General features: G+C 41.3%; 1 protein-coding gene across 1 annotated transcript in view; it reads right to left on the bottom strand.

Annotated features, from left to right (window-relative positions):
- Positions 1–282: 282 nt before the first annotated feature.
- The window catches only part of ERGIC1 (endoplasmic reticulum-golgi intermediate compartment 1), a 110,959-nt gene continuing 98,872 nt past the window's right edge, over positions 283–12,369 (bottom strand). The window contains exon 10 of the mRNA XM_073575226.1: positions 283–6,370. Coding sequence (XP_073431327.1) covers positions 6,263–6,370 — 108 coding nt within the window. The 3' untranslated portion in view covers positions 283–6,262. The remainder of the gene's footprint in view (positions 6,371–12,369) is intronic.

Raw genomic sequence — 12,369 nt, 5'->3', positions numbered from 1 at the left:
TGACTTAAGTGATTAAACCAATAAAAGTAGGTTACAATTCTCCAACACCTTGTGCACAACGTCCCAGTTTTAGCAATTGTCTACATTGCCTGACTCAGTCTTGCTGCAATCTCACCCTGACCTGTAAACCATGCACAGATGTTTTCAGGAGGGGCTATGACTAATGCAATAATGAAAATGACCCCATTCCTGTGCTTATTTTGGGGCCGGAGCGTTCTGTCAGATGGAATACCATATACCACCACTGAAATAAAATAGATCAATAGGAGAAAAGTCGTAAAGAATGGTTTAAAATATTTTTTATTTCAAGGTTTACAAAAACAGAAACTCAGAACAAATTGCACAAAGTTCCACTATCTTCCCGCAGCGTTCTACTTCATCATTCCCTTCATTTACAATATTTAAAAAAAAAGAAGAAGAAACTAACATTATTCCAAAAGAGACCAAAAAAAACAAAACTGTGTCCTGTAAGTGATTGCAGACCCATATTGTACAGGAATCTGCAGCCCTTAGTCGTGTAACATGGCCTCAATCCGCAATTGCATTTATAGGAAAGGGTCAGGGGTTTAAGGCCAGATTCATCATTTGCGGGGTTTTATTTTTTAAAGCCATTACTTTGTTAGCCGTGAAGTGTTCTTTGAGATGTTTTGCGACAAGTTGCTCAAATGGTGATTTTTGAGCAAAAAATGTTATTTTAGCCATTAAGCTTTTTGTGCCTTTTTATAGTAAAGCAGTGCATGTTCAATTAAAATGTCGAACTCTACTTACGCAAAAAGTTCTAGTGTGAACCTCCCCTTCACCAAAAAAAAAAAAAAAAAAAGTCACTCCAGGAGAGACTGGATCACTCCAGAGCAAAATTTTGCAATATGGTAAAAGTAGCAAGTGATGAATCGCCCGCACACGTCTGAAAAAAAAAAAAAATAAATAAAAATGAGACAAGGGTTCCTTCCCACTGCGTTTTGGCACCCGGTCACTAATCCTGTCGCGGCTTATGTCTATAATGGTGCAGACAGAGTAGACGTGCGCTCTGCCGTGCATTGTTCTCAGGCGTATACGCTTACTGGAGGAGGACACTTAGAAATAGTAGACTGTATCTGGGTGTCCGTCTCCAGTACGCGTACCCGCCCAAAAATAAAGCACGTCAGAGCGCACGTTCACTTTATTGGCAAAATTATAGTCTATGGCCCTGCTGGCACAAATCTCCAAATCCCGGTTTACAGGGGTGGGGGTTATGACGTAAACCCAAAGGGGACCATCGAACGGGTACCAAAGCGCTTTGTGAAAGCCCCCCAATAAAAAGAGATCAAAATTAAAAACATTTAGGACAAATCAAAAATAGGATAAAATTACAAAAAAACAAAACAGACAAACCCCCCCCCCCCCCCCCCCGCAAAATGCAATAATGAATTGGAACCGTCACCTCCAGCATATTGAATCTACTCTTTACAGTACAATGTAAATGACATCAAGTTTATATATTTAAAGATGTTTGATCCGTCCATACATGCGATGGTCTTAGTGGTGCTTTAAAGAGTAACTAAAATGTACGGAATTTATTTTTTATTATTTTGTCCAACATGGAAAGTTCAGAAACGTTGCCCGTCACTTTACTAGCGGATTTGTCTTCAGCCTCATTATAAAATTGCACAAAAGAGGCTTCCAGACTGACTTTCCCCAATCTAGCTCTCTGCCTTTAACCGCACGGATATCAGAATGTACTCATTAGGAGTACAGATGATGGCACTGATAGGGTCACTCCTCTGAGTGTTGTGCTTACCAGAACCATCTCCATTAGCAGCTTATCATTAGTGTTAGTGAGACATGGAGCTGACCCTTTCACTGCCATCATCTGTACTCCAAACAAGTACATTCTAATATTAATGCAGCTGAAGGAAGGCAAATAGACTGGGGAAAATCAGGGCTTGGAAGTCACTTACATGCAATTTTTTTATTTTTTTTATTTACCGGAATGAAGATAAATCCTCTAATACAATGATGAACAGTGTTTCCTAACTTCCCATGTTGGACAGAATTTTAAAGAAAGTTTAGCTACTGTAAAATATGTGACCTGGAATTGCAGAAATCCTTCTACATAAAAAAAAGTCTGGAATCACAAACGTAGTGTCTTATACTGTAAAATACACAGCTCTGTAGGTTGGAAGGTAATGCATAAGAAGAAAAGATTTAACATTACACCATCTAAGAGGTAGATAAATACAACAGCGTCTAAGGAGAACACAAGCTCCGACGCCCTTCATCTATACCTGGCTTCCATCAATCACACTGAGCCCTCCGCCAAGCAGTCCCATATTGTACCTAGAAAAGCATACAACCTCACCCAAGTTAAGCTACAAAATCCCAGCAGTAACTTTGCAGGTACAACTAACATAAAAGGTGACACCGTCTCCATCCCATTCACACTGTCAAGTTTCATTCAATGGAAGACTTGTATCCATCTATGAAATGGTGAAGGAGATGGCGGCAGAAACCCAATATAATGCAGCATACAATGGCACCTGCACAGTTGTAGTGTCATAGAAAATACATGTAACAGCATCTATTAGCACAAGCCTAAAGAAAATCTGTTCTTCAAATTGCTAGTGCTATACAAGAACGGTGATATTAATAGATATTAATAGCACATAGGGTCTGACCCCACTCCCCATATGAGACACAATGCCATACATTTTGTAGTGGCCATGCCTGGTAGTGCCGCTCAGTCCCAATTAAACGGAATCTGTCAGCAGGTTTTGCTATGTAATCTGAGGACAGCATGAGGTGGAGGTTAAAACACTGAATTCAGCAGGGTGTCACTTATCAAGCTGTGTGCTGTATACTTACAATGAAGGTTTAATCACTAGGACATTATCATTGCCCTCACTGCCTCCCTGGTCCGACTCCTCCCTCTCCTCTGATAAGCAGCTTACTGTGTACATAGACATCCTAGTGTAGGAAGTGTTAGCTTTCTGAGCTCTGCTACATGCCAAGAACGGTGATTGTATTACAACTGCAGTACCAAGACAACTAAGTGACACATTGCTGGAATCAGGGTCTCCCAAAATTATGCTGCTCTCAGATGAGGCAGCAAAAACCTGGTGACAGATTTTCTTTGAAATGACCCTCCACTCTGGGACTGAAAAGGGACTATACATTTCTCATGTGTAGTGTGTAGTTACCTACCTTGGGTTCTTAGTACACCTCACGCCATTTCCTCTGCTCAGCTCGGTGTTCCGTTCCTCTTGCTTACAAAATGGCTGCCGCAGTGGCATGTGAGGGTACAGTGGTAAGTGTAAACTATGCCTTCTCTGGTAGGAAAGCCAGGGGAAGCGTGCTTGAGACTTGCCAATGTGCTCCTAATGTAGTAGCCATCTTGGAAGCTGGCAGCAAGGAGCTTTGATCTGAGCAGAGTTATTGTCAGGGCCCAGGAAGGAGGCCAAACCATGACAAACGTATAGTCACTTTCAGTCCCATGGAAGGAGTCACTGTAGGTTGTCCTGAGCACAAGTAAGCTGTAAAAACCAGGCATCGCCTCTACAAAATGTACCATACCCCCTAAGGTGAAGTGCCAAGAGCTGGACCCTCACAGATCTGATATTGATGGCCATTCCTAAGGTTAGGTCATTTGTATTAAAGTTCTGGAAAACCCATCTTTGTTGTTTTGGAACAGATACAAGAACTGACACATAATATTACTTTTCTTTCTAAAAAAACAAAAAACAAAACTTTTTTTGTAATTCCTCCACCTAAAAATGACAATCCCCCCACTAACTTTCATGGAGCGTGGCTACAGTGCAGTTTTGATCTTGCAGTCATCCCTTGAAAATGAAAGATAGAAGGCTGTTTTGATTCGATAGACGAATACTCTTGATGGATACATTTTTACCATGGAGAAGAAGTCAGACATTATTCGGGTACTATGGGCTGGTGACATACCGTCTGTGCACCGTTAGGACCATGTGCCACTGTTTATGTCCAGCACTTTTCTTGGTGGCCATGACAGGCTCGCACATGTTTGCTCTCAGCAAGTTATTCTTGGTTGTCGGGAATGTTACGTGAGAAACCAGGGTCGGTTCTAGTGCAGCGGTCAGTCATCCAGCGCTGTTGGCAGATGGCCGCGGCATGGCGGTGTTTAGTAAATATGAGCCCTGTTGTCGCCTGACACTTTTAGATATGTAATCAGATAGGCCGGGCTATACATAGAACATCGGACACGCACGAAGTTGGCCCCTAATATAGGATGCCGCTACTATGAAAATGATCCTGCTCTAATCCTCAGATCTGTTCCCACAGGATGTACTTGAGATGCCTTCTATGGAAAGTCTGGAACTCACCTGCAGATGGATTTATTGAGGATGGCCCTGGTCCATAAATGTCAAGACCTATAACGCACCATAAACAATGATGTGAAGGCACTGCGCCTGATGGATGAAAATCCATTTTTCCTAGATCCTCTCAGCTGATTTATGACCAAAGACCCCATCAATGCTTAATGGGCAATGAAACAAAGTGTTTGTAAAAGCAAAAGGGTGAAAAAAAGGTAACAAGTCCAAGTTACAAAATGATTTTTAGTCCCAAATACATGCATTAAATAAAAAAAGGTTGTCCTCAGAGCTTCATTAATAAAAGTGTCAATGAGTCCCACGGCAACCAATCAGATCATCGTTTCATTATAGAATGATCTACGTGAAGATATGGCATTATACCCCATTTTATTCTAAGGGCAAGAACAACCGCTTAGGAGTCCAGGCATCCAGATAACACCACTGGTGGGCAGACCCCAAAAGATGGACGAATTCCATCAAGCATCACACAGTAGCCAACAGTGGGCTCTACAAGATAGGACAAGAACAAACGCGTCACGGGACAAGATGACAATACAGAAGTAGTGTTGGATTGCAGAAGTCCCTTTTTCCTATACGTGATTTTGAAATCTCATCATCAGGACACACAAAGCCCCATATTTGCTCAGGAGCAGTATGGAGTTACTGAATAGCCTTTTCTAATTAACCCCTAAAGCTGGCCAGAGAAATAGGATAGCATGTTTATGGGGGGCCTGCAAGAGAGAGCAGCCCGCTATCTGACAGCGTGGCCCTGGGGCTAGCCATAAACACGTCCGGTCGAGGGGCAGGTTTGTTTCATGAGGAAAGAGAAAGAAGCTGCCGCCATTGTGGACAGCAAGTCATCTCAGGAATGGACAAATGACCGGCGTGTTAAAATCCTCCGTCTTTGGGCTAGTTCACACTGCCGTATTTTCGGTCCGATTGCAGTCAGGAGATAAAACAGACAGCAACTGAACCAATGTTATTCACTGGAGGTGTTGATATGAAGACTGTGTTGGATGAGACTCGCCCATTCAAATTTATGGCCTAGCAAGAAAAAAAAAAAAAGTCCCAAAAATTGATTCCATACGAAGCTACCCTATAACATCTGACTTGTACTGAAACCTTGCAATTTCTTAACATGGAAAACTCTATTTACTCTTGTAGATTTCTAAGAACTGCTGCTATGTAAGAAAGGATTGCACTCGAATGACAAGTGAGAAGACAAGACTGGCCGACTTTTCTGGAACTCTACTCTCGTGTGAACCTACCCTTTGCTTACGCCAACATGTACTGCCGGGTGAGAGTTGGGATACCCAAACGTCGATAGGATATGTTAAAGGCTGGTGAAGAGGTGGTAAGCACAAATAATAGACGTCGTCCATCAGTACCATGATCATGTCAATAAATATAAAATGGATCAAGGGAAAAAATCTCAGAATAACAGTAAATTTAAGTGTAATGAGATGAAAATCTACCTAGCGAGGTCATAGGATTGGTTTCTTGGCACACGACATGCTGCACTGTGACTTATTATAAAGTGCTTTAGGCTCCAGATAACAAGAGAACCACCATGTAATCTGGAATGTGTCACTACGTATAAGATATGTGGGTCAACGGCCTGTCTGTTTCCACGGGTGGCGACCATTTTATAGGATCAAGCGCTTCCAGTGCCTAGTAAAGCATTGGGAAAAAGCAATTGATCAGTTCACAAAATAGTGGCCTCCGTAGACACAAGGTACCTTTTAAGTAAAGGGGCTCCAAGAGTCATGTCTGAGTATTGCTCGAGTTTTCTAAAATGTCCCTGTAATGCACCCAGTAATGAAGACGAACGTCTTCTACTTCAATAAAACTACAAAATAAGAATAATTTCTTTACGACTTGATACTCCTTCAAAGTCCTTCCACAAGTTCTTGCTGGTGGTGGGAGATGGCAAATCGTTTCTAATGCATTTTTCCCAGTTGAATTTTCTTCCAGGCTTCAGATGCGGTGAAAATACAAGAATCCAGAATGCCGGCTACAGTGAATGTTCCCCCGATGATGGCACATACCTGCGTTGGAAATACAATACAAGGTATGAATTTGTCCCGATCACGATATGATAGAGCACATTACCAGCCTAACCATTTACCGGGACATGACTGTGGTTATCCTACTTGGGAAGGTCACCTTCTAAAAAGGGGAAGATTTATTTTCCTTCATTTTTTTGTCTACATACTCTTCATGTCAATATATTTTAAAATTTCATATGTTCTGAATTTTAGGCAAAAATAGGAGCCATTTACAATCTTATCAATTTCTGTGAGCATCTCCTACTATTTTTCAGAAATTATGCACAGTTTTGTCCCATAAAAAAGAACTTTCACCCAACTAAGGTATTTTAGTGGTCATACTCAGATTTACAAATGTAACATTTTTGGTGGAACAGTTTCTAACAACCACTGAAAGTAATGGGTAAAAAAGGAATCTGGGAGAAGAGACAGAAACCCCGATTCCAGCGATGTGTCACTTACTGGGATGCTTGCTGTGCTTTGGTACAATCACAGTTTTAATCAGGAAGAAAATACTACTAGAGGACTACTTGGCCTACCACCATGTAGCCCAACCACGCCCTCTCCACTGATTGGCAGGGGTGTGGGCGGGGTTATACAGAGCTCAGCATTCAAAGAACTGGTAGATCTGCAGCAGATAAAACAGTGATTTTATCAATTCTGGAGCCCAGTAAGTGATACAATGCTGGAATCGGGGTCTTTGCTTCTACATCATGCTGCTCTCAGATGGGGGAGCTGATGTCACATTCCCTTTAATTATTCTACCAACACTTAGCACTTTAGATTTGAGAGCAATATTCCACTTTAATGATCAGCAGCGATCAGACAAACTATTACATACATTAGGCCATATAAAACATTTTACTTAAAGGCAAATTTGGACTGTAAAAACAGACGTTCTAAAACAGGGTTAGTGGTTCTCCAGCTGTTTAACCATAATTTCCAGCGTGCTTTGTCGGTTGGAGTGAGCAGGCTGACCATCCTTTCTGTAGCCTTCAGAACATATATTTGGTCTGTGTACCAAAAACAGATCTGTTCCCTGGGGCAACAGCTGTTTTTAAACCCACGTTCTGACATGCAAAATATGTGGCCCGATTAATTTTGGCCAATGAATTCTAATTTAGTAACTGAAATGATCCCTTCCTTACATACACGTCTGCCGAGAAAAGTGGCCATAAATAGACAAGGCTTCTGAATGGAAACCATGTGGTCTCTCAATATATTTCACAGAATTAAGAGAAATATAGTCGTTGGGTTTTCCAAGATGAGCCAAAAATTACAAAAATTGCAGAACATGTGCCCACTTGTTATTGTGGGGTATTGTTTCAGATAGCGTTTTTTTTATTTAGCTACTAACAATTGGGCAAATAGTCATTTTTCTCTATATATCTATTATCTACAGATTAACCCCAGCAGATCCCGAAAAGGAAGGGTCAGCATTGGAGACGCACTGTTTTTTACTGCCTCTTCCAGTAGCCTAGTTCTGCCAGGAAACTAGCAAGCCATATACAAATTCATCATCACTACACTAGGACTTGTGCCTCCATCAGTCCGCAGGTCCTAGCGGTCAAACCATCACTTTGTAACCAGTGAGGGTATTTCCTGCCGATAAGATATCTATTTATGCTGTAAATACCCCCTTCAGGGACCTATGTATGCAGGAACACAATAATTAACCCTTTTTCCAATGTGTTCCCCAATATTTGTTACGGATGTAATTCATGAAAGGTGAACTCACAGCCAAATGAGATTTGGACAAGACAAATACTGTTGTGAACCCCTGAAAACCTACGTAATAACTAGTTTCTGATCTGTGTAGATTTTTAATAAGCCATATTTATAAGAGGTTTCACCCTCTACATAGAAATGGGTATAATCTGCTATAGAAATTGACATGTGGAGTCGTTCTACAGCATATGCGGATGCCATGCCTCTAAAACACCTGAATACCCATTTGTGGGACTTTTTGTAATCCTGTCCTTATCTTACCAAGAAACACCCAACCTCCCTCCAAGTAATGCCCTCTCTGGGGAACAGTTGTATAATCCTCACCCCATAATCTTTAAGATTATAATCCCATAAAAAAAAAACAAGAACCGGTCGGAGGTATGGTTTACTAATGACACCCATCATGCATCAGGCCCATTTTTATAGAAGCGACAAAAATATTGGAATGTAAATTAATTATATTTATTTTCATGTCAGTTTATAATGGTAAAATTTTGACAAAAATCAATCTTATGAAGAGATAGTAAGTGGTGATATTTTGACTTCATCATAACACTGATATCAAAAAGCTCCAATGTGGAATATTATCAGTGGCAAGCTCAGTGTTGGCTGGCGGGCTCCACAAGGTGTTAACCGTTAGCGTATGCCCTAGTGACACGCAGGTTCCTATACACAGGCTCGGGATATGTAGTGACGTGGGATCAGAGCTGCCAGCGCAGAGCTGGGGAAACTGACTATGTTAGAGAAACAGAGCAATGACTCACTATTAAAAATAAAAATGTGCCAAAGCCTAATGTGGAGTGACAGCGGGTGGGAAAGGACTCATCAGCAACCCAAAAATTGTAAGGGGATGACGAAGAGGGAAACATGTCAGGACATGCAATGCAGAGTTTAATCTTGAGTTAGGGTTACAGAACTACAAGCATCTTAGGTTATAACTCCAGACTTAATTGCATTGTATATTCTATTTTGAAGACTAAATCCCTCCACACCCACAAACATTAGGCTAAGCCCGTCAAATATCAACGAGTTTGGCCAGCAGTCTTATGTGTATGGAGGCCCCCGATTCTCCTTCAACAGATGACGTTTGGGGAAATTAGGATCCGGCATGTCTGATTTTGGACTGCCAATCCTTTCGCTCTCCTAGATAAGTTGCCATCAGAGACATTCCGTTCTAGGGGGATATTTGGGTGAGTGTATTGGTGCCCCCAATAAGCTACAACTAGTAAACGTACACCAAATAATGGATCTAAAGCTGAAAAGCAGGGTTGTGATTACACTGAGCTGATACTGGCGTCCTAGAACAAATCACACAAGAACGCCACCATCTTGGCAATGTTTCAGCTGAATATGACGCCCCAAACCAAGGCCATAACTTCAGCTAACAGCTGCCACTACAATCCAAGTGCCCACACAAAATACCAAGAGGCGCCCCATACTGCCACTATGTCATAAGCTTGGAATACAACTACTACATTCCTCATTATCCTTAAACTAAATATCAAAATTATTACTACTAGCTGACGTGTCCTCGGAGGACTGCGGTGGAAAATACAGTATGTCATTTGTTTTTACAGATAGATTTTCTTCTATGCGATTTCCATGTGTTACGCTAATAATTAAAATCCACAGTGCACACAACGTATTTGATCTCGGCTTCTTTACAGGACATGTATACGTTTTCAGTTTACTGCCAACTTTCCATAATAGGGCATCAATCACTAGGACAGACTAACCGGGAAGGTTTATTCTGGACTAGGCACAAAATCCTTATTTATGGTCTAAAAAAGTTATAGGACTTCCAATAGACTTGATGGATCAATGGTTCAGAACAATTGTTGCCTTGTAATCAGTGAATATGAACCTCCAAAGTTTAACTTTATAGTTAAAAGCTTTTGAAGTCATGTCATACTTTACAAGTCGTAGCCCTGAGAACTGCCGTAACGATACCAAGCTCTCCCACATATATACTAAATTTGGACAAGCCACAAAAGCTACAAATTCCTGTTCCAATGACTCAGAAATGGTTAAACATTTGTAAAACCCAAATGAATGGGTGAAAGACACTGTGAAAAAAGCATGTAAAGAGTGTCAAAAAAGTGCAAGTTGTACGCAGCATTTTTGCTGGACCCGCCATCAATCATACACCCTAAAAATCGCCCGAATATACAAGGTTCCACCAATTGTTCTGAGCACAAATGAAAGATGAAGAGAAAGAGCAGCAAATTTCTGGAGAAAGAACTAAATGCTTAATAGATTTTATTCTCAGTACATTATAGAGATAGAAAAGTTAAATGGCGCCTCCATCCAGTCCATCATCATTGCGGTCAGTGACGTCCGTTGTAAATGGTACATTCAATATAACCAGAAGGGATGATGGTATTTGGAAAGTCAGTTTGTGAAATACACATTTCTTTCTTAGAATATAGAATGTCATCATGGAGGATGGATAGATCTCCATTCTAAACACTAAACCCAGAGAAGGGTCCACATTGCCCTTGTTTGGTATCAAACAGACCACCATTACTTGTTTTTTTTCCCAGTTTTTCCTTCTCAACCCAGACTCACTGGTGCCCGGCCCACTTACAGCCTCACAGAACCATTTTACATGATAAAGGGTCAGGATTTAGGATTGTAAAAGCACAGCCTGATAAAATGCGCAGTAGGACATTTATTAATGTGATGATTTTCTTGAGTTTCTGTGCCTTTGGGTGCCCCTATTGATGAAGCTCTACCACTTTCTCATGCGCGAGATGTTCTACACTGAAGAAATGACCGGGACATTGAAGAAGACTTGTTCTCAGGACCGGAGGCCAAATTAGCCTGGGGAAGAAACGTCCCAGTGGACTATTCCTAGCTGATTAGCATATGGAGCATGGCTCTTGGAGAATGCATTGTACAAGGGTGCTATGAACGATCATCAGGGACATCAAGGACTTTGCTGCAATCCAGGAATTGGCCAATGTAATCATATGGTGATGGTACGGGGACCTGATAGGTTCTCTTTAAAGGATGTGTTGGTAATTTCTTGGTGCCACATACCAAAGAACACCTTCAGAGGCTTTGTGGAGACCATGTCTCGACAGGACAGAATTATTGAAGTTGCCCTACACAATATTGAGCAGGTGCTTTTAATGTTACGGCTGATTGGTATACACACACAGAATAATACGAAGTATCAGGGGATACGGTGGGTATACTAGCACCAGTTATTAAGGAAAGTTGAGTTCAACTTTGTGGCTAGAGTCACATTTTCCTCAGATGAAGAGATAGCAGCTACTTCTACCAAGCTTTATCACATGCTACAGATCACAGAGCCGCATGGAAAGCGTGCCTCATACATGGTGTGACATATGAATCAGGAGAATGCAATGTGTAATCCCACTGTATATACTGCAGGATTGCCATTCATCTAGTAACAAGATTACCTACAGTCATGGCCAAAAGTATTGACACCCCTGCAATTCTGTCAGATAATATTCAGTTTCTTCCTGAAAATGATTGCAAACACAAATTCTTTGGTATTATTATCTTCATTTAATTTGTCTTAAATGAAAAAACACAAAAGAGAATGAAGCAAAAAGCAAAACATTGATCATTTCACACAAAACTCCAAAAATGGGCCGGACAAAAGTATTGGCACCCTCAGCCTAATACTTGGTTGCACAACCTTTAGCCAAAATAACTGCGACCAACCGCTTCCGGTAACCATCAATGAGTTTCTTACAATGCTCTGCTGGAATTTTAGACCATTCTTCTTTGGCAAACTACTCCAGGTCCCTGATATTTGAAGGGTGCCTTCTCCAAACTGCCATTTTTAGATCTCTCCACGGGTGTTCTATGGGATTCAGGTCTGGACTCATTGCTGGCCACCTTAGAAGTCTCCAGTGCTTTCTCTCAAACCATTTTCTAGTGCTTTTTGAAGTGTGTTTTGGGTTATTGTCCTGCTGGAAAACCCATGACCTCTGAGGTAGACCCAGCTTTCTCACACTGGGCCCTAAATTATGCTGCAAAATTTGTTGGTAGTCTTCTGACTTCATAATGCCATGCACACGGTCAAGCAGTCCAGTGCCAGAGGCAGCAAAGCAACCCCAAAACATCAGGGAACCTCCGCCATGTTTGACTGTAGGGACCGTGTACTTTTCTTTGAATGCCTCTTTTTTCTCCTGTAAACTCTATGTTGATGCTTTTGCCCTAAAAGCTCTACTTTTGTCTCATCTGACCAAAGAACATTCTTCCAAAATGTTTTAGGCTTTTTCAGGTAAGTTTTG

Source organism: Dendrobates tinctorius, unplaced genomic scaffold, assembly GCF_039654945.1.
Source record: "Dendrobates tinctorius isolate UK_male_01 unplaced genomic scaffold, ASM3965494v1 ptg000043l, whole genome shotgun sequence".
Taxonomy (NCBI): domain Eukaryota; kingdom Metazoa; phylum Chordata; class Amphibia; order Anura; family Dendrobatidae; genus Dendrobates; species Dendrobates tinctorius.
The sequence above is the reverse complement of the archived record's forward strand: the minus strand, read 5'-3'. Positions and strand labels throughout refer to the sequence as shown.